Here is a 21,901-nt window from a genome sequence, read left to right as displayed (position 1 = left end):
CTGGCCGCCCGCGTCTCTGGAGTCTCCGGCAGGAGAGAGTAAAGAGACGACGAGTTCTCCTTCTCCTTATACTTCAGCTGGAACACACACACACACACATCACTCGTGCTCATCCTGATCTGACCTCTGACCTCTGTGTGTGTTTGTGCTGCAGAGACAAAAAACTGTAGACTGCTTTCAACTACACTATCAGTCAGACGTTTGGGATCGGTAAGAAGTCTCTTCTGCTCATCCAAAACTTTTGAACGGCAGTGTATATTTGTATATGTTTGCAGTTGTTGCTATTGTTTGTGTTTGACTAGATTGTTCAATAATAAGTGCTCAGATCTGATGATGATGAAGATGATGAAGAACACGTCACCTGGCTCTGGATCTGAGCGGCGTCTCGAGCGTGTCGAGTTTCTGGAGTTTCTGCGAGCTGATGGTACAGAGATCTGCTCATCTGGTGCTGAGCGTCAGCCTTATACTTCACCTGCACACACACACACACACACACACACACACACACACACACATCAGGTCGTGTGACGTCAGCACACACACGCACACACACATCAGGTCGTGTGACGTCAGCACACACACACACACACACACACATCAGGTCGTGTGACGTCAGCACACACACGCACACACACACACATCAGGTCGTGTGACGTCAGCACACACACGCACACACACACACATCAGGTCGTGTGACGTCAGCACACACACGCACACACACACACATCAGGTCGTGTGACGTCAGCACACACACACACACTCACGTCGCTCTGGAGTTCAGTGACCGTCTTCACGAACTGCGTCTCTGGAGTCTCTGGCATCTGAGAATAAAGACTGGAGCTCCTGAGCTTCTGTCCTTCAGTCTTATACTGAACCTGAAACACACACACACTCTAACACATCACACTCCATGATTACTTATAAAGCACTAAATGGCTTAGCTCCGCAGTACTTGAGCGAGCTCTTAACGCATTATAGTCCTTCACGTCTATTGCGATCTCAAAACTCCGGCCAGTTGATAATACCTAGAATATCTAAATCGACTGCTGGCGGGAGATCCTTTTCCTATTTAGCACCCAAACTCTGGAACAGTCTTCCTACCATTGTCCGGGAAGCAGACACACTCTGTCAGTTCAAAGCTAGACTAAAAACACATCTCTTTGGCCTACTATAACACACTATAGACTTCGATAATTCAATGTTAGGCTGCATAGATTAGGATGAAGACCAGATCTGATGAAGGACCAGCGCCTGGACACACTCACACACACACACACACACACACACACTCACACACACACAGACTCACACTCACACACACACACACACACACACACACACGCACACAAATACACACACACACACCTGACTCTGCAGTGCGCTGATCTCTCGGAGCCGTTGAGTCTCTGCAGTGTTGATCATCTGAGAGAACAGCGATGAGGCCTGATCCTTCTTCCCGTCCTCTCTGTACTTCAGCTGAGAGAAACAGATGTTCATGATCACGCGTGTGTGTGTGTGTGTGTGAACACGTGACCTGTGCGGTACGAACCTCACTGCGCAGCTCTGACGCGTGCTTAGCGTGTTGCGTGTCTCGAGTCTCGGGCAGAAGAGCGTAAAGACACCCATCCGTTCGGCTCTGCTCTTTATATTTCACCTGCATGTAAAACACACACACGCTTCCTCATCACATGTTCAGGGACACGCGTGTGCTCATGATCTGATCACGTGATCTCCTGTGGACACACGCTTCTTCATCACATGTTCAGGGACACGCATGTGCTCATGATCTGATCATGTGATCTGCTGTGGACACACGCTTCCTCATAACATGTTCAGGGACACGCGTGTGCTCATGATCTGATCACGTGATCTGCTGTGGACACACGCTTCCTCATCACATGTTCAGGGACACGCGTGTGCTCATGATCTGATCACGTGATCTGCTGTCGACACACGCTTCTTCATCACATGTTCAGGGACACGCGTGTGCTCATGATCTGATCATGTGATCTGCTGTGGACACACGCTTCCTCATCACATGTTCAGGGACACGCGTGTGCTCAAGATCTGATCACGTGATCTGCTGTCAACACACGCTTCCTCATCACATGTTCAGGGACACGCGTGTGTTCATGATCTGATCACGTGATCTGCTGTGGAAACACACGCTTCCTCATCACATGTTCAGGGACACGCGTGTGCTCATGATCTGATCCCGGGATCTGCTGTGGACACACAAGTTTCTTCATCACATGTTCAGGGACACGCGTGTGCTCATGATCTGATCACGTGATCTGCTGTGGACACACACGTTTCTTCATCACATGTTCAGGGACACGGGTGTGCTCATGATCTGATCCCGGGATCTGCTGTGGACACACACGTTTCTTCATCACATGTTCAGGGACACGCGTGTGCTCATGATCTGATCACGTGATCTGCTGTGGACACACGCTTCCTCATCACATGTTCAGGGACACGCGTGTGCTCAAGATCTGATCACGTGATCTGCTGTCGACACACACGCTTCTTCATCACATGTTCAGGGACACGCATGTGCTCATGATCTGATCACGTGATCTGCTGTGGACACACGCTTCCTCATCACATGTTCAGGGACACGCGTGTGCTCATGATCTGATCACGTGATCTGCTGTCGACACACGCTTCTTCATCACATGTTCAGGGACACGCGTGTGCTCATGATCTGATCACGTGATCTGCTGTGGACACACGCTTCCTCATCACATGTTCAGGGACACGCGTGTGCTCAAGATCTGATCACGTGATCTGCTGTGGACACACGCTTCCTCATTACATGTTCAGGGACACGCGTGTGCTCATGATCTGATCACGTGATCTCCTGTGGACACACACGGTTCTTCATCACATGTTCAGGGACACGCATGTGCTCATGATCTGATCACGTGATCTGCTGTGGACACACGCTTCCTCATCACATGTTCAGGGACACGCGTGTGCTCATGATCTGATCACGTGATCTGCTGTCGACACAGGCTTCTTCATCACATGTTCAGGGACACGCGTGTGCTCATGATCTGATCACGTGATCTGCTGTGGACACACGCTTCCTCATCACATGTTCAGGGACACGCGTGTGCTCAAGATCTGATCACGTGATCTGCTGTCGACACACGCTTCCTCATTACATGTTCAGGGACACGCGTGTGCTCATGATCTGATCACGTGATCTCCTGTGGACACACGCTTCCTCATCACATGTTCAGGGACACGCGTGTGCTTATGATCTGATCACGTGATCTCCTGTGGACACACGCTTCTTCATCACATGTTCAGGGACACGCATGTGCTCATGATCTGATCATGTGATCTGCTGTGGACACACGCTTCCTCATCACATGTTCAGGGACACGCGTGTGCTCATGATCTGATCACGTGATCTGCTGTCGACACACGCTTCTTCATCACATGTTCAGGGACACGCGTGTGCTCATGATCTGATCACGTGATCTGCTGTGGACACACGCTTCCTCATCACATGTTCAGGGACACGCGTGTGCTCAAGATCTGATCACGTGATCTGCTGTCGACACACGCTTCCTCATTACATGTTCAGGGACACGCGTGTGCTCATGATCTGATCACGTGATCTCCTGTGGACACACACGCTTCCTCATCACATGTTCAGGGACACGCGTGTGCTCATGATCTGATCCCGGGATCTGCTGTGGACACAAACGTTTCTTCATCACATGTTCAGGGACACGCATGTGCTCATGATCTGATCACGTGATCTGCTGTGGACACACGCTTCCTCATCACATGTTCAGGGACACGCGTGTGCTCATGATCTGATCACGTGATCTGCTGTCGACACACGCTTCCTCATCACATGTTCAGGGACACGCGTGTGCTCATGATCTGATCCCGGGATCTGCTGTGGACACACCGTTTCTTCATTACATGTTCAGGGACACGCGTGTGCTCATGATCTGATCATGTGATCTGCTGTCGACACACGGTTCCTCATCACATGTTCAGGGACACGCGTGTGCTCATGATCTGATCACGTGATCTCCTGTGGACACACACGCTTCCTCATCACATGTTCAGGGACACGCGTGTGCTCATGATCTGATCCCGGGATCTGCTGTGGACACACACGTTTCTTCATCACATGTTCAGGGACACGCGTGTGCTCATGATCTGATCACGTGATCTCCTGTGGACACACACGCTTCCTCATCACATGTTCAGGGACACGCGTGTGCTCATGATCTGATCACGTGATCTCCTGTGGACACACGCTTCCTCATCACATGTTCAGGGACACGCGTGTGCTCATGATCTGATCCCGGGATCTGCTGTGGACACACACGCTTCCTCACATGTTCAGGGACACGCGTGTGCTCATGATCTGATCCCGGGATCTGCTGTGGACACACACGTTTCTTCATTACATGTTCAGGGACACGCGTGTGCTCATGATCTGATCACGTGATCTGCTGTCGACACACGGTTCCTCATCACATGTTCAGGGACACGCGTGTGCTCATGATCTGATCACGTGATCTCCTGTGGACACACACGCTTCCTCATCACATGTTCAGGGACACGCGTGTGCTCATGATCTGATCCCGGGATCTGCTGTGGACACACACGTTTCTTCATCACATGTTCAGGGACACGCGTGTGCTCATGATCTGATCACGTGATCTCCTGTGGACACACAAGCTTCCTAATCACATGTTCAGGGACACGCGTGTGCTCATGATCTGATCACGTGATCTCCTGTGGACACACGCTTCCTCATCACATGTTCAGGGACACGCGTGTGCTCATGATCTGATCCCGGGATCTGCTGTGGACACAAACGTTTCTTCATCACATGTTCAGGGACACTCATGTGCTCATGATCGGATCACGTGATCTGCTGTGGACACACACGCTTCCTCACATGTTCAGGGACACGCGTGTGCTCATGATCTGATCACGTGATCTGCTGTCGACACACACGTTTCTTCATCACATGTTCAGAGACACGCGTGTGCTCATGATCTGATCCCGGGATCTGCTGTCGACACACACGTTTCTTCATCACATGTTCAGGGACACGCGTGTGCTCATGATCTGATCACATGATCTCCTGTGGACACACACGCTTCCTCATCACATGTTCAGGGACACGCATGTGCTCATGATCTGATCCCGGGATCTGCTGTCGACACACGCTTCCTCATCACATGTTCAGGGACACGCGTGTGCTCATGATCTGATCCCGGGATCTGCTGTCGACACACGTTTCCTCATCACATGTTCAGGGACACGCGTGTGCTCATGATCTGATCACGTGATCTCCTGTGGACACACACGCTTCCTCATCACATGTTCAGGGACACGCATATGCTCATGATCTGATCCCGGGATCTGCTGTCGACACACGTTTCTTCATCACATGTTCAGGGACACGCGTGTGCTCATGATCTGATCACGTGATCTCCTGTGGACACACACGCTTCCTCATCACATGTTCAGGGACACGCGTGTGCTCATGATCTGATCACGTGATCTCCTGTGGACACACGCTTCCTCATCACATGTTCAGGGACACGCGTGTGCTCATGATCTGATCCCGGGATCTGCTGTCGACACACGCTTCCTCATCACATGTTCAGGGACACGCATGTGCTCATGATCTGATCCCGGGATCTGCTGTTGACACAAACGTTTCCTCATCACATGTTCAGGGACACGCATGTGCTCATGATCGGATCACGTGATCTGCTGTGGACACACACGCTTCCTCACATGTTCAGGGACACGCGTGTGCTCATGATCTGATCACGTGATCTGCTGTCGACACACACGTTTCTTCATCACATGTTCAGAGACACGCGTGTGCTCATGATCTGATCCCGGGATCTGCTGTCGACACACACGTTTCTTCATCACATGTTCAGGGACACGCGTGTGCTCATGATCTGATCCCGGGATCTGCTGTGGACACACGCTTCCTCATCACATGTTCAGGGACACGCGTGTGCTCAAGATCTGATCACGTGATCTGCTGTTGACACACGCTTCCTCATCACATGTTCAGGGACAGGCGTGTGCTCAAGATCTGATCACGTGATCTGCTGTCGACACACGCTTCCTCATCACATGTTCAGGGACACGCGTGTGCTCATGATCTGATCACGTGATCTGCTGTGGACACACACGCTTCCTCATCACATGTTCAGGGACACGCGTGTGCTCATGATCTGATCACGTGATCTGCTGTGGACACACACGTTTCCTCATCACATGTTCAGGGACACGCGTGTGCTCATGGTCTGACACATACGTGACTCTGCAGCTGGCAGGCGTGTTTAGCGTGTTCGGTCTCCATTGTGTGTGGCATCAGGCTGTATAAGTTACTCTCGGACTCCTTCTTCCCGTCATGCTTGTACTGAAGCTGAAAACACAAGCACAAACATGATCAACTTCACTTCAGGAAAAAATATGAGCAATTCATCATTTCAGTCATGTGACCTGAGGGCAAAACATCCGTAGAACTGCATCAAGTTTCCAAATCAAAAGAAAGAATGACAAAAATATGAGAAGAAAATGCAGGTTTTGAATCTAAATCCGGAGACGCGTTTAGCTGTATACGTAAAAGAATTCTTTATTTTACTTCTTTATTTATTTATATTTTCTTTCTTATGCTATGATGCTTGTTTGTTGTCTGATTAAGACATTTCATAATTTGTGCCAGGCAATTTATGGTTGTTTATATTGTTCAATAAAGTTCTTGGTAAAAAAAAAAAAGAAGAAAAGAGAAGAAGCAACTGAGCCTATTATTATTGTATACAGCGCAAGGTTTATGCACATGCTCCAAGTCGTCTTCCCTGTTTTTAGTGTATCTCTGTGGCAGATTTACAGCGCCACACGCTGGTCTGGCATGCATGTACCGTATTTTCCGCACTATAAGGCGCACTTAAAAGCCTTTAATTTTCTCAAAAAACGACAGTGCGCCTTATAATGCGGAGCGCCTTATATATGGATGGTGAACACACGTTCACCAAGACGGGGAGACAGCGCCGGGCGACTTACGCCACTATCTGTCAATGGATCGTGGATGCCTGGGCTGATATATCAGTCTCAACTGTGATCCGAGCTTTCACGAATGCAGGAATAATCTCTTTATTCAGCCGGCTCACATACCCGTATTTACTTCCTGTTTTCGGAAGTAGTCCACAGTAGTTGATTGTCGAGTTCGCGCGCACGATCAAACTTCCTCCGTGTGTTCAACATCTGATTCGGATGAACTATCCATTTGAGCTGATATTCTCAGAACACCACACAGCACCGTCATCGGCTGACAGTCCGAGTCTCCACTGTTGCTTAGTTAGCTACCAATGATCGCGCGCGCGCACTCGACAATCGCCTACTGTGGACTTCGACCGAAAACAGGAAGAAAATACGGGTATGTGCAGTCAGATTCACCGTGTTCACTCACATGGCTGTGCACTTGTAATGACACATTAAGGTTGTTAAGAGGCTAAAAGCAGGTTTAAAACTTTTCCCGTTTAGGTCAACAGGGTGCAAATTAAAAAGAGGATAACACGGTGTAGGGAACACCGGTTTTTGTCGTTGTTATCTGTACTGACAGCACTCCAAATTTACAAAAAATGAGCTCAATGTTAAAATTGACCGGAGTTTTCCTTTAACGTTTGAACAACGTTACCATGGGAGTGAACGGAGTTGTCAGAACGCTTAATAAAGTTTGACTTTATCTGACTGTTTTGTTGACATTTGTTGACATCTAGTGGATGCATAACGCAAACCCAGTCAAACGTTTGACTGCAGTATCTTATGCGCCTTATAATCCGGTGCGCCCTATATATGAAAAATGTTCTAAAATAGGTCATTCATTGAAGGTGCGCCTTATAATCCGGTGCGCCGTATAGTGCGGAAAATACGGTATGCAGATATTTCCTGAGACGACGCTGTGTTCACAGAATTTGTTTTTAGAACGAGGGGGGGGGGGGCTCTGGCTTCGTGTGGGTGTGGATGTGGCCATAGTGATGTCATAGTGATGTCATAGTCCTGTGTTCAACAGTGTTACCTGGCTCTGGATGTCGGTCATGTGACTGGCGAACAGTGTGTCTGCGGTCTGAGGCAGGAGTGAATACAGACTGGCCTGATCGTCCTTCTGCTTATATCTGACCTGCAGAACACACACATTCACACATCATAATCAACGTTCAAATCACATCATAATCAACATAATCTCCCTCCACCTAACAACCCCACACCGTAGTCCCCCCTCCACCTAACAACCCCACACCATAATCTCCCTCCACCAAACAACCCCACACCGTAGTCCCCCCTCCACCTAACAACCCCACACCATAATCTCCCTCCACCTAACAACCCCACACCGTAGTCCCCCTCCACCTAAGAACCCCACACCATAATCTCCCTCCACCTAACAACCCCACACCGTAGTCCCCCCTCCACCTAACAACCCCACACCATAATCTCCCTCCACCTAACAACCCCACACCGTAGTCCCCCCTCCACCTAACAACCCCACACCATAATCTCCCTCCACCAAACAACCCCACACCGTAGTCCCCCCTCCACCTAACAACCCCACACCATAATCTCCCTCCACCTAACAACCCCACACCGTAGTCCCCCTCCACCTAAGAACCCCACACCATAATCTCCCTCCACCTAACAACCCCACACCGTAGTCCCCCCTCCACCTAACAACCCCACACCATAATCTCCCTCCACCTAACAACCCCACACCGTAGTCCCCCCTCCACCTAACAACCCCACACCATAATCTCCCTCCACCTAACAACCCCACACCATAATCTCCCTCCACCTAACAACCCCACACCATAATCTCCCTCCACCAAACAACCCCACACCGTAGTCCCCCCTCCCCTCCCCCACCAAACTTTACACTTGGCACAATGCAGTCAGGATTTGTAAAAGTGTCTGCATGCCCAGTGCTTGATTTTATACAACTGTGGCCACTGGCCATGGAAGTGATTGGAACACCTGAATTCAAGGATTTAGAGGGGTGTCCCAAATTACTTGTGGCACTATAGTGTACTGAGTGCGCTTGACGTCACCTGGCTCTGCGCGTCTGCGATGTCTCGAGCCGTCTGCGTCTGCAGTGTCTGCGGCAGGCGAGTGAAGAGCGGGCTCGATAAACTCCCTCTGCCGTCCTCTCGGTACTTCACCTGAACACAAACAACCAGCTCTTCTAGTGTTTGTACAGCGAGCTTCACACGCGTGTTTGCAGCGTCACACTACCTCACTGATGATGTCAGTGGCGTGTTTAGCGTGTTGCGTGTCCAGCGTCTCGGGCAGGGTGGCGTACAGCGAGCCGGTCACCGGCTGCTTATATTTCACCTGAAGGAAACACACACAGAAACTCTCTTTATCAGTCGAAGCGAAGTTTTTGAGTTGATATTTCAATAATTGATTACCATGTTATCTTTCACATGTTCTCTGATAGCAGTTAATGGTCACATGACATGCAGTTAAACAAATAAAATATTTAATGTTGCTTAAAAAAGGGTTTTATTTTGATATTTATGATTCAATTGATTATTAAGATTTACATTTATTTTGATTAATTTGACTATTATTTGTTTATATACATTTTTACGTTTTTGATTTAATTAATTATTTATATGTAATTTATTTTGATTTATTTTATTTTTAATTTTCTTCATTTTACATGTTTATGATTTAATTCATTATTATTAAGAGTTTTATTTTGTTTTTAGTTTAATTTTACAGGTTTATATTTAATTAATTATTAATAAGTGTTTTATTTTGATTCAATTTTAAAATTATTTGTTTATTTCAATTTGAAATGTTTACGATGTATTTAATTATTATTTTAATTATTTAATTATTTAAAGTTTGAATTTGTTCGTTTTAAATTAGTTTTATTTCACATGTTTAGGATTTAATTAATTATTAATTTTATTCAATCATTTTTTTATAATTATTCATTTTTTATCAAGCTTGAGAAAGGCAGATGTAGTGACTGTGGTTTTGAACGGCTGAGGGGGTTCTTCTCGCCTCGCTCTGCAGATCCGACACGGATCTGACGAACTGCGTCTCTGGAGTCTCGGACAGCTGAGAGTAAACGCTGGACGAGAGGCTCCTCCTGCCCTCCTCACGGTACTCGCTCTGAAACACACAAGCACACAGAGTGTGTGTGAGATCTGAGTGTGTGTGAGATCTGAGTGTGTGTGAGATCTGAGTGTGTGTGAGATCTGAGATGGAGCTTCACCTCACTAAGTGTGTGTGAGATCTGAGTGTGTGTGAGATCTGAGTGTGTGTGAGATCTGAGTGTGTGTGAGATCTGAGTGTGTGTGAGATCTGAGTGTGTGTGAGATCTGAGATGGAGCTTCACCTCACTGAGTGTGTGTGAGATCTGAGTGTGTGTGAGATCTGAGTGTGTGTGAGATCTGAGTGTGTGTGAGATCTGAGTGTGTGTGAGATCTGAGATGGAGCTTCACCTCACTGAGTGTGTGTGAGATCTGAGTGTGTGTGAGATCTGAGTGTGTGTGTGAGATCTGAGTGTGTGTGAGATCTGAGATGGAGCTTCACCTCACTGAGTGTGTGTGAGATCTGAGTGTGTGTGAGATCTGAGTGTGTGTGAGATCTGAGTGTGTGTGAGATCTGAGTGTGTGTGAGATCTGAGATGGAGCTTCACCTCACTGAGTGTGTGTGAGATCTGAGTGTGTGTGAGATCTGAGTGTGTGTGTGAGATCTGAGTGTGTGTGAGATCTGAGTGTGTGTGAGATCTGAAATGGAGCTTCACCTCACGGAGTGTGTGTGAGATCTGAGTGTGTGTGAGATCTGAGATGGAGCTTCACCTCACTGAGTGTGTGTGAGATCTGAGTGTGTGTGAGATCTGAGTGTGTGTGAGATCAGTGTGTGTGAGATCTGAGTGTGTGTGAGATCTGAGTGTGTGTGAGATCTGAAATGGAGCTTCACCTCACGGAGTGTGTGTGAGATCTGAGTGTGTGTGAGATCTGAGATGGAGCTTCACCTCACTGAGTGTGTGTGAGATCTGAGTGTGTGTGAGATCTGAGTGTGTGTGAGATCTGAGATGGAGCTTCACCTCACTGAGTGTGTGTGAGATCTGAGTGTGTGTGAGATCTGAGTGTGAGATCTGAGATGGAGCTTCACCTCACGGAGTGTGTGTGAGATCTGAGTGTGTGTGAGATCTGAGATGGAGCTTCACCTCACTGAGTGTGTGTGAGATCTGAGTGTGTGTGAGATCTGAGTGTGTGTGAGATCTGAGATGGAGCTTCACCTCACTGAGTGTGTGTGAGATCTGAGATGGAGCTTCACCTCACGGAGTGTGTGTGAGATCTGAGTGTGTGTGAGATCTGAGATGGAGCTTCACCTCACGGAGTGTGTGTGAGATCTGAGTGTGTGTGAGATCTGAGTGTGTGTGAGATCTGAGTGTGAGATCTGAGATGGAGCTTCACCTCACTGAGTGTGTGTGAGATCTGAGATGGAGCTTCACCTCACGGAGTGTGTGTGAGATCTGAGTGTGTGTGAGATCTGAAATGGAGCTTCACCTCACGGAGTGTGTGTGAGATCTGAGTGTGTGTGTGAGATCTGAGATGGAGCTTCACCTCACTGAGTGTGTGTGAGATCTGAGTGTGTGTGAGATCTGAGTGTGTGTGAGATCTGAGTGTGTGTGAGATCTGAGTGTGAGATCTGAGATGGAGCTTCACCTCACGGAGTGTGTGTGAGATCTGAGTGTGTGTGAGATCTGAGATGGAGCTTCACCTCACTGAGTGTGTGTGAGATCTGAGTGTGTGTGAGATCTGAGTGTGTGTGAGATCTGAGATGGAGCTTCACCTCACTGAGTGTGTGTGAGATCTGAGATGGAGCTTCACCTCACTGAGTGTGTGTGAGATCTGAGTGTGTGTGAGATCTGAGTGTGTGTGAGATCTGAGATGGAGCTTCACCTCACTGAGTGTGTGTGAGATCTGAGATGGAGCTTCACCTCACGGAGTGTGTGTGAGATCTGAGTGTGTGTGAGATCTGAGATGGAGCTTCACCTCACGGAGTGTGTGTGAGATCTGAGTGTGTGTGAGATCTGAGTGTGTGTGAGATCTGAGTGTGAGATCTGAGATGGAGCTTCACCTCACTGAGTGTGTGTGAGATCTGAGATGGAGCTTCACCTCACGGAGTGTGTGTGAGATCTGAGTGTGTGTGAGATCTGAAATGGAGCTTCACCTCACGGAGTGTGTGTGAGATCTGAGTGTGTGTGTGAGATCTGAGATGGAGCTTCACCTCACTGAGTGTGTGTGAGATCTGAGTGTGTGTGAGATCTGAGTGTGTGTGAGATCTGAGTGTGTGTGAGATCTGAGATGGAGCTTCACCTCACTGAGTGTGTGTGAGATCTGAGTGTGTGTGAGATCTGAGTGTGTGTGTGAGATCTGAGATGGAGCTTCACCTCACTGAGTGTGTGTGAGATCTGCTGGACACACTTCATCTCTGCCGAGTCTGGAACCGCAGTGAACGAGGAGCCAGAGAAATCGCCCTTCCTGATGCCTTTATACGCCACCTGATAAAGAAGTGGAGAAGAAGGTCACGCTACAGCCACACGCGTGTGAGGAAGAGCAGAACACATGCTCAGATCTGATGATGATGAAGATGATGAAGAACACGTCACCTGGCTCTGGATCTGAGCGGCGTCTCGAGCGTGTCGAGTTTCTGGAGTTTCTGCGAGCTGATGGTACAGAGATCTGCTCATCTGGTGCTGAGCATCAGCCTTATACTTCACCTGCACACACACACACACACACACACACACACACACACACACACGGCACATGCAAACACGCACACAGAAACAAACACAAACACGCATATGCACACACACGCATGTACACACACACACGCATGCACACACACACACACGCATGTACACACACATGGACACACACACACACACACACGCATGTACACACACACACACACGCATGCACACACACACACACGCATGTACACACACACGCATGTACACACACACACGCATGTACACACACACACACACGCATGTACACATACATGGACACACATGCAAGGACACACACGCATATACACACACACACACGTACACACACACACACACACATGTACACACACACACACACGCATGTACACATACATGGACACACATGCAAGGACACACACGCATATACACACACACACACGTACACACACACACGCATGTACACACACACACACACGCATGTACACATACATGGACACACATGCAAGGACACACACGCATATACACACACACACACGTACACACACACACACATGTACACACACACATGTACACACACACACACACGTACACACACACACACACATGTACACACACACACACACACACATGCAAGGACACACACGCATATACACACACACACACACATGTACACACACACACACACACACACAGCGGATCAGTCGTGCTTGTCATGATGTTGACTGGAGGAACTCTGGCCTGAACACTGAAATGATTGTAAGATTGTATAGTTGGAGTGTGTCGTACGTGGCTCTGCAACTAAATCTTGTATTGTTGGAGTGTGTGTCTCGTATTGTTGGAGTGTGTGTCTCGTATTGTTGGAGTGTGTGTCTCGTATTGCTGGAGTGTGTGTCTCGTATTGTTGGAGTGTGTGTCTCGTATTGTTGGAGTGTGTGTCTCGTATTGCTGGAGTGTGTGTCTTGTATTGTTGGAGTGTGTGTCTCGAATTGTTGGAGTGTGTGTCTCGTATTGTTGGAGTGTGTGTCTTGTATTGTTGGAGTGTGTGTCTTGTATTGTTGGAGTGTGTGTCTCGTATTGTTGGAGTGTGTGTCTCGTATTGTTGGAGTGTGTGTCTCGTATTGTTGGAGTGTGTGTCTTGTATTGTTGGAGTGTGTGTCTCGTATTGTTGGAGTGTGTGTCTCGTATTGTTGGAGTGTGTGTCTCGTATTGTTGGAGTGTGTGTCTCGTATTGTTGGAGTGTGTGTCTCGTATTGTTGGAGTGTGTGTCTTGTATTGTTGGAGTGTGTGTCTCGTATTGCTGGAGTGTGTGTCTTGTATTGTTGGAGTGTGTGTCTCGTATTGTTGGAGTGTGTGTCTCGTATTGCTGGAGTGTGTGTCTTGTATTGCTGGAGTGTGTGTCTTGTATTGCTGGAGTGTGTGTCTCGTATTGTTGGAGTGTGTGTCTCGTATTGCTGGAGTGTGTGTCTCGTATTGTTGGAGTGTGTGTCTCGTATTGTTGGAGTGTGTGTCTCGTATTGCTGGAGTGTGTGTCTCGTATTGTTGGAGTGTGTGTCTCGTATTGTTGGAGTGTGTGTCTCGTATTGCTGGAGTGTGTGTCTTGTATTGCTGGAGTGTGTGTCTTGTATTGCTGGAGTGTGTGTCTCGTATTGCTGGAGTGTGTGTCTCGTATTGCTGGAGTGTGTGTCTTGTATTGCTGGAGTGTGTGTCTCGTATTGTTGGAGTGTGTGTCTTGTATTGTTGGAGTGTGTGTCTCGTATTGCTGGAGTGTGTGTCTCGTATTGTTGGAGTGTGTGTCTCGTATTGTTGGAGTGTGTGTCTCGTATTGCTGGAGTGTGTGTCTTGTATTGCTGGAGTGTGTGTCTTGTATTGCTGGAGTGTGTGTCTCGTATTGCTGGAGTGTGTGTCTCGTATTGCTGGAGTGTGTGTCTTGTATTGCTGGAGTGTGTGTCTCGTATTGTTGGAGTGTGTGTCTTGTATTGTTGGAGTGTGTGTCTCGTATTGTTGGAGTGTGTGTCTCGTATTGTTGGAGTGTGTGTCTTGTATTGTTGGAGTGTGTGTCTCGTATTGTTGGAGTGTGTGTCTCGTATTGCTGGAGTGTGTGTCTCGTATTGTTGGAGTGTGTGTCTCGTATTGTTGGAGTGTGTGTCTCGTATTGCTGGAGTGTGTGTCTCGTATTGTTGGAGTGTGTGTCTCGTATTGCTGGAGTGTGTGTCTTGTATTGCTGGAGTGTGTGTCTCGTATTGTTGGAGTGTGTGTCTCGTATTGTTGGAGTGTGTGTCTCGTATTGCTGGAGTGTGTGTCTCGTATTGCTGGAGTGTGTGTCTCGTATTGTTGGAGTGTGTGTCTCGTATTGTTGGAGTGTGTGTCTCGTATTGTTGGAGTGTGTGTCTCGTATTGTTGGAGTGTGTGTCTCGTATTGTTGGAGTGTGTGTCTCGTATTGCTGGAGTGTGTGTCTCGTATTGTTGGAGTGTGTGTCTCGTATTGTTGGAGTGTGTGTCTCGTATTGTTGGAGTGTGTGTCTCGTATTGTTGGAGTGTGTGTCTCGTATTGCTGGAGTGTGTGTCTCGTATTGTTGGAGTGTGTGTCTCGTATTGTTGGAGTGTGTGTCTCGTATTGTTGGAGTGTGTGTCTCGTATTGTTGGAGTGTGTGTCTCGTATTGCTGGAGTGTGTGTCTCGTATTGTTGGAGTGTGTGTCTCGTATTGCTGGAGTGTGTGTCTCGTATTGTTGGAGTGTGTGTCTCGTATTGTTGGAGTGTGTGTCTCGTATTGCTGGAGTGTGTGTCTCGTATTGTTGGAGTGTGTGTCTCGTATTGTTGGAGTGTGTGTCTCGTATTGTTGGAGTGTGTGTCTCGTATTGTTGGAGTGTGTGTCTCGTATTGTTGTAGTGTGTGTCTCTTATTGTTGGAGTGTGTGTCTCGTATTGCTGGAGTGTGTGTCTCGTATTGTTGGAGTGTGTGTCTCGTATTGTTGGAGTGTGTGTCTCGTATTGCTGGAGTGTGTGTCTCGTATTGCTGGAGTGTGTGTCTCGTATTGCTGGAGTGTGTGTCTCGTATTGCTGGAGTGTGTGTCTCGTATTGTTGGAGTGTGTGTCTCGTATTGCTGGAGTGTGTGTCTCGTATTGCTGGAGTGTGTGTCTCGTATTGTTGGAGTGTGTGTCTCGTATTGCTGGAGTGTGTGTCTCGTATTGTTGGAGTGTGTGTCTCGTATTGTTGGAGTGTGTGTCTCGTATTGCTGGAGTGTGTGTCTCGTATTGTTGGAGTGTGTGTCTCGTATTGTTGGAGTGTGTGTCTCGTATTGCTGGAGTGTGTGTCTCGTATTGCTGGAGTGTGTGTCTCGTATTGCTGGAGTGTGTGTCTCGTATTGTTGGAGTGTGTGTCTCGTATTGCTGGAGTGTGTGTCTCGTATTGTTGGAGTGTGTGTCTCGTATTGCTGGAGTGTGTGTCTTGTATTGTTGGAGTGTGTGTCTCGTATTGTTGGAGTGTGTGTCTCGTATTGCTGGAGTGTGTGTCTCGTATTGTTGGAGTGTGTGTCTCGTATTGCTGGAGTGTGTGTCTCGTATTGTTGGAGTGTGTGTCTCGTATTGTTGGAGTGTGTGTCTCGTATTGCTGGAGTGTGTGTCTCGTATTGTTGGAGTGTGTGTCTCGTATTGTTGGAGTGTGTGTCTCGTATTGCTGGAGTGTGTGTCTCGTATTGCTGGAGTGTGTGTCTCGTATTGTTGGAGTGTGTGTCTCGTATTGCTGGAGTGTGTGTCTTGTATTGTTGGAGTGTGTGTCTCGTATTGCTGGAGTGTGTGTCTCGTATTGTTGGAGTGTGTGTCTCGTATTGTTGGAGTGTGTGTCTCGTATTGCTGGAGTGTGTGTCTCGTATTGTTGGAGTGTGTGTCTCGTATTGTTGGAGTGTGTGTCTCGTATTGCTGGAGTGTGTGTCTCGTATTGCTGGAGTGTGTGTCTCGTATTGCTGGAGTGTGTGTCTCGTATTGCTGGAGTGTGTGTCTCGTATTGCTGGAGTGTGTGTCTCGTATTGCTGGAGTGTGTGTCTCGTATTGTTGGAGTGTGTCGTACGTGGCTCTGCAACTAAATCTTGTATTGCTGGAGTGTGTGTCTCGTATTGCTGGAGTGTGTGTCTCGTATTGCTGGAGTGTGTGTCTCGTATTGTTGGAGTGTGTCGTACGTGGCTCTGCAACTAAATCTTGTATTGCTGGAGTGTGTGTCTCGTATTGCTGGAGTGTGTGTCTCGTATTGTTGGAGTGTGTGTCTCGTATTGTTGGAGTGTGTCGTACGTGGCTCTGCAACTAAATCTTGTATTGCTGGAGTGTGTGTCTCGTATTGCTGGAGTGTGTGTCTCGTATTGTTGGAGTGTGTGTCTCGTATTGTTGGAGTGTGTCGTACGTGGCTCTGCAACTAAATCTTGTATTGCTGGAGTGTGTGTCTCGTATTGCTGGAGTGTGTGTCGTACGTTGCTCTGTAAGTCTGCGGTGTGTTTGCTGAACTGCGTCTCCAGCGTCTCCGGCATCAGTGAGTACAGATTCCTGGAGTTTTCCTTCAGGTCAGCTTTATACTTCAGCTGAAACACACAAACACACATGAAGAGTGAAAGAGGCTCCAGACAGAACATTCTGAGTGTCTGTTTCTGTGTAAAGACTGAATCTACGGAGGTCACGGAGGTCAGAGGTCATAAAGGGTCACGGAGGTCAGAGGTCACGGAGGTTCACCTCACTCTGCAGCTCCATCTGCTGCTTCACGAACTCATTCTGCGGCGTCTCTGGCATCAGGGAGAACAGATTACTGCCCGTCACTGACGCCCGGCCCTGCTGGTACTGCAGCTGATCACACAACAAACACATGATCACAAGAAGAGTCACATGATCACATAGTTGTGAAGAGCAGGACTACATGGTTGCGTTTACACTTGCACAAAAACATGATTTGACACAGATCCGATTATTGTAGCACACGTGTGAACAGAACTCAGATCTATGCTTTAAGCCTTGGATTATAACGCAGCCTCTGATTGGGTCACAGCCACACGCGTGAGGAAGAGCAGAACACGTTAATAAGTGCTCAGATCTGATGATGATGAAGATGATGAAGAACACGTCACCTGGCTCTGGATCTGAGCGGCGTCTCGAGCGTGTCGAGTTTCTGGAGTTTCTGCGAGCTGATGGTACAGAGATCTGCTCATCTGGTGCTGAGCGTCAGCCTTATACTTCACCTGCACACACACACACACACCATATCATCTGCCTCCTCCTCCTCCTCCTGATGATGAAGATGATGATGGTGATGATGGTATACCTGACTCTGCAGCTCAGAGATGCTCCTGCTGAATTGAGTCTCTGCGGTTTCAGGAAGCTGAGAGTAAACGCAGCAGCTGATGCTCTTCCGGCTCTGCTCGCGGTACTTATTCTGCACACACACACACACACACACACACACACACAGACGTCACACACAGACGTCACACACTTCACTGGTCAGTGTAACCTGCTCTGATCCTTCATCTCGTCTGCTTCACCTCACTGATGGTCTCTGTGATCTCTCTGGCGAACTGCATCTCCGGCGTCTCGGGCAGCGTAGAGAAGAGAGAGTCTGACGTCTGTCTGTCCTTATACATCACCTGATACAACACACACACACACACACACACACACACTGAGAACAGAGAGCCTGACGTCTGTCCTCCTCATACATCACCTGGTAGAACGAGCACACTCAGGCCCTTAAGAGAGCAGCCAGAAACATGGAGCGAAACTGGAAGAAAACTAAACTAGAGGTATTTCGCATTTCATGGAAGGAGAGCTCGACTGCACACAGAGAGGCCTCAAACTCAACTTCACATTATTCACAGGTGCACATTAGCCAAATGTTGGTGAAATTTTGCAGGTAAAAAGATCCATTAAGATCCACGAAGCTCACGCACAGATTCCTGCAGATATTCTGCTGTGACGCACTTCTACACATTAGATCTGATGTCTGATCAGTGTGATCGTGTGCTGCCACAGAGAATGATGGGAAATCTCATTCTGCCACACATGAGCTCCATTAAACTCAAGATGCAACACATTTTCCAGATGAAGTGCCGTGAACATTCACAAACACAGTTCATGGTGATCATCAGCAGTGAAAACGTCTGACTGAAGCTGTGAACGTGAGCTGATCATGTGACCCGCTTCATCATCTGTGTGTTTCTACAGGAAACAGAAACACGGCACATCTGCTAACTGTGTAACTTTAGCTGGACAATACCTTTATTCTAGAGCTGCTGTAAAGCCTAACCCTGTTACTGTAATCTCCTGTTATCACTGTAAAGCTGCTGTGAAACTCTATATAGTTAAAGCGCTGTATAGATGAAGGTGACTTGATTTGTGTGTACATGTGTGTGTGCGTGTGTGTGTGTGTGTGTACATGCTGGTGTGTACATGTGTGTGTGTGTGTGTGCGTGTATGTGTGTGTGTGTGTGTGTACATGCTGGTGTGTACATGTGTGTGTGTGTGTGTGTGTGTGTGTGTGTGTGTGCGTGTGTGTGTGTGTGTGTACATGCTGGTGTGTACATGTGTGTGTATGTACATGCATGTGTGTACATGCGTGTGTGTGTGTAAATAAAGGTGACTTGTGTGTACATGCGTGTGTGTGTGTGTGTGTGTGTGTGTGTGTACATGCTGGTGTGTACATGTGTGTGTATGTACATGCATGTGTGTACATGCGTGTGTGTGTGTAAATAAAGGTGACTTGTGTGTGTGTGTGTGTGTGTGTGTGTGTGTGTACATGCTGGTGTGTACATGTGTGTGTATGTACATGCATGTGTGTACATGCGTGTGTGTGTGTAAATAAAGGTGACTTGTGTGTACATGCGTGTGTGTGTGTGTGTGTGTGTGTGTGTGTGTGTGTACATGCTGGTGTGTACATGTATGTGTATGTACATGCATGTGTGTACATGCGTGTGTGTGTGTAAATAAAGGTGACTTGTGTGTGTGTGTGTGTGTGTGTGTGTGTGTACCTGGCTCTGTAGCTGGTACGCCTCTTTAGCATGTTTTGTCTCCAGTGTTTCTTCCAGGTGTGTGTAGAGACACGTGGAAGCGTCTTTTCTATCAGCTTCCTTGTATTTATTCTGCCAGACACACAGAGAGGAGTGTGAGAGCGCAGCCAGTCACATGACAGCGGACAGGTGAACACGCGTGATGAGTGTGTGTTACGTGGCTCTGCAGGTCCGTCATGTGTTTGGCGTGTTGCGTGTCCATCGTGTCGGGCAGCTGAGAGAACAGACTAGAGGACAGCTTCTTCCTCCCATCGGCTCGGTACCTGACCTGTCAATCATCATCATCATCATCATCATCATCATCATCATCATCAGTGTGTGTGTGTGTGTGTGTGTGTGTGTGTACCTCACTCTGCAGCTCCGTCATCTCTCTAGCAAACTCCGTGTCACGCGTGTCGGGCATCAGAGAATACAGATTCACACACAGATCTCCGAGTGCTTCCTCGCGATACTGCATCTGACCAGCAGAGGAAACACGAGGAGACCACAAACATGAACTAACTAAAGTCAGTAAACAAGGCTTAATATCTTCAGGCATTGTGCTTCTCCAGTAAATATATCTTCATTTAAGAATGTTTAGATGTTTGTGCTGGAAAACGAGACATGAACACTGAGGAAGAAGATCAGTGACTATTCTGCTGATTTCAGACCTCGATGGTTTAAAGGCCACAGGAGCGCTGGTGATCACCTGTCTCACCTCACTGCACAGGTGTGTGGCGGTCATGTGATCACCTGTCTCACCTCACTGCACAGGTGTGTGGCGGTCATGTGATCATCTGTCTCACCTCACTGCACAGGTGTGTGGCGGTCATGTGATCATCTGTCTCACCTCACTGCACAGGTGTGTGGCGGTCATGTGATCACCTGTCTCACCTCACTGCACAGGTGTGTGGCGGTCATGTGATCATCTGTCTCACCTCACTGCACAGGTGTGTGGCGGTCATGTGATCATCTGTCTCACCTCACTGCACAGGTGTGTGGCGGTCATGTGATCACCTGTCTCACCTCACTGCACAGGTGTGTGGCGGTCATGTGATCATCTGTCTCACCTCACTGCACAGGTGTGTGGCGGTCATGTGATCATCTGTCTCACCTCACTGCACAGGTGTGTGGCGGTCATGTGATCATCTGTCTCACCTCACTGCACAGGTGTGTGGCGGTCATGTGATCATCTGTCTCACCTCACTGCACAGGTGTGTGGCGGTCATGTGATCATCTGTCTCACCTCACTGCACAGGTGTGTGGCGGTCATGTGATCATCTGTCTCACCTCACTGCACAGGTGTGTGGCGGTCATGTGATCATCTGTCTCACCTCACTGCACAGGTGTGTGGCGGTCATGTGATCACCTGTCTCACCTCACTGCACAGGTGTGTGGCGGTCATGTGATCATCTGTCTCACCTCACTGCACAGGTGTGTGGCGGTCATGTGATCATCTGTCTCACCTCACTGCACAGGTGTGTGGGGGTCATGTGATCATCTGTCTCACCTCACTGCACAGGTGTGTGGCGGTCATGTGATCACCTGTCTCACCTCACTGCACAGGTGTGTGGCGGTCATGTGATCATCTGTCTCACCTCACTGCACAGGTGTGTGGCGGTCATGTGATCATCTGTCTCACCTCACTGCACAGGTGTGTGGCGGTCATGTGATCACCTGTCTCACCTCACTGCACAGGTGTGTGGCGGTCATGTGATCATCTGTCTCACCTCACTGCACAGGTGTGTGGCGGTCATGTGATCACCTGTCTCACCTCACTGCACAGGTGTGTGGCGGTCATGTGATCATCTGTCTCACCTCACTGCACAGGTGTGTGGCGGTCATGTGATCATCTGTCTCACCTCACTGCACAGGTGTGTGGCGGTCATGTGATCACCTGTCTCACCTCACTGCACAGGTGTGTGGTGGTCATGTGATCATCTGTCTCACCTCACTGCACAGGTGTGTGGCAGTCATGTGATCACCTGTCTCACCTCACTGCACAGGTGTGTGGCGGTCATGTGATCACCTGTCTCACCTCACTGCACAGGTGTGTGGCGGTCATGTGATCACCTGT

The 21,901-nt window shown here is 48.4% G+C and overlaps 1 protein-coding gene across 1 annotated transcript in view; it reads right to left on the bottom strand.

Moving 5' to 3' along the window:
* LOC130078835 (nebulin-like) overlaps window positions 1–20,569 on the bottom strand; it is a 59,378-nt gene extending 38,809 nt beyond the window's left edge. The window contains exons 1-21 of the mRNA XM_056244532.1: window positions 20,543–20,569; window positions 20,192–20,302; window positions 20,003–20,113; window positions 19,807–19,917; window positions 18,325–18,426; window positions 18,105–18,215; window positions 17,911–18,021; window positions 17,522–17,632; window positions 17,266–17,373; window positions 12,704–12,814; window positions 12,485–12,595; window positions 10,081–10,191; window positions 9,301–9,399; window positions 9,117–9,227; window positions 8,093–8,194; window positions 6,329–6,439; window positions 1,550–1,654; window positions 1,366–1,476; window positions 765–875; window positions 362–472; window positions 1–77 (exon numbers count right to left, since the gene is read on the bottom strand). The exon at window positions 1–77 is cut by the window's left edge and continues 25 nt beyond it. Of these exons, the coding sequence (XP_056100507.1) occupies window positions 1–77; window positions 362–472; window positions 765–875; window positions 1,366–1,476; window positions 1,550–1,654; window positions 6,329–6,439; window positions 8,093–8,194; window positions 9,117–9,227; window positions 9,301–9,399; window positions 10,081–10,191; window positions 12,485–12,595; window positions 12,704–12,814; window positions 17,266–17,373; window positions 17,522–17,632; window positions 17,911–18,021; window positions 18,105–18,215; window positions 18,325–18,426; window positions 19,807–19,917; window positions 20,003–20,113; window positions 20,192–20,302; window positions 20,543–20,569 (2,174 nt within the window). The remainder of the gene's footprint in view (window positions 78–361; window positions 473–764; window positions 876–1,365; window positions 1,477–1,549; window positions 1,655–6,328; window positions 6,440–8,092; window positions 8,195–9,116; window positions 9,228–9,300; window positions 9,400–10,080; window positions 10,192–12,484; window positions 12,596–12,703; window positions 12,815–17,265; window positions 17,374–17,521; window positions 17,633–17,910; window positions 18,022–18,104; window positions 18,216–18,324; window positions 18,427–19,806; window positions 19,918–20,002; window positions 20,114–20,191; window positions 20,303–20,542) is intronic.
* Window positions 20,570–21,901: the final 1,332 nt, after the last annotated feature.

Source organism: Rhinichthys klamathensis, unplaced genomic scaffold (genome assembly GCF_029890125.1).
Source record: "Rhinichthys klamathensis goyatoka isolate OS25496 unplaced genomic scaffold, OSU_Roscu_1.1 h1tg001002l_1, whole genome shotgun sequence".
NCBI lineage: Eukaryota > Metazoa > Chordata > Actinopteri > Cypriniformes > Leuciscidae > Rhinichthys > Rhinichthys klamathensis.
This window is presented reverse-complemented; position numbering and strand designations above follow the sequence as displayed.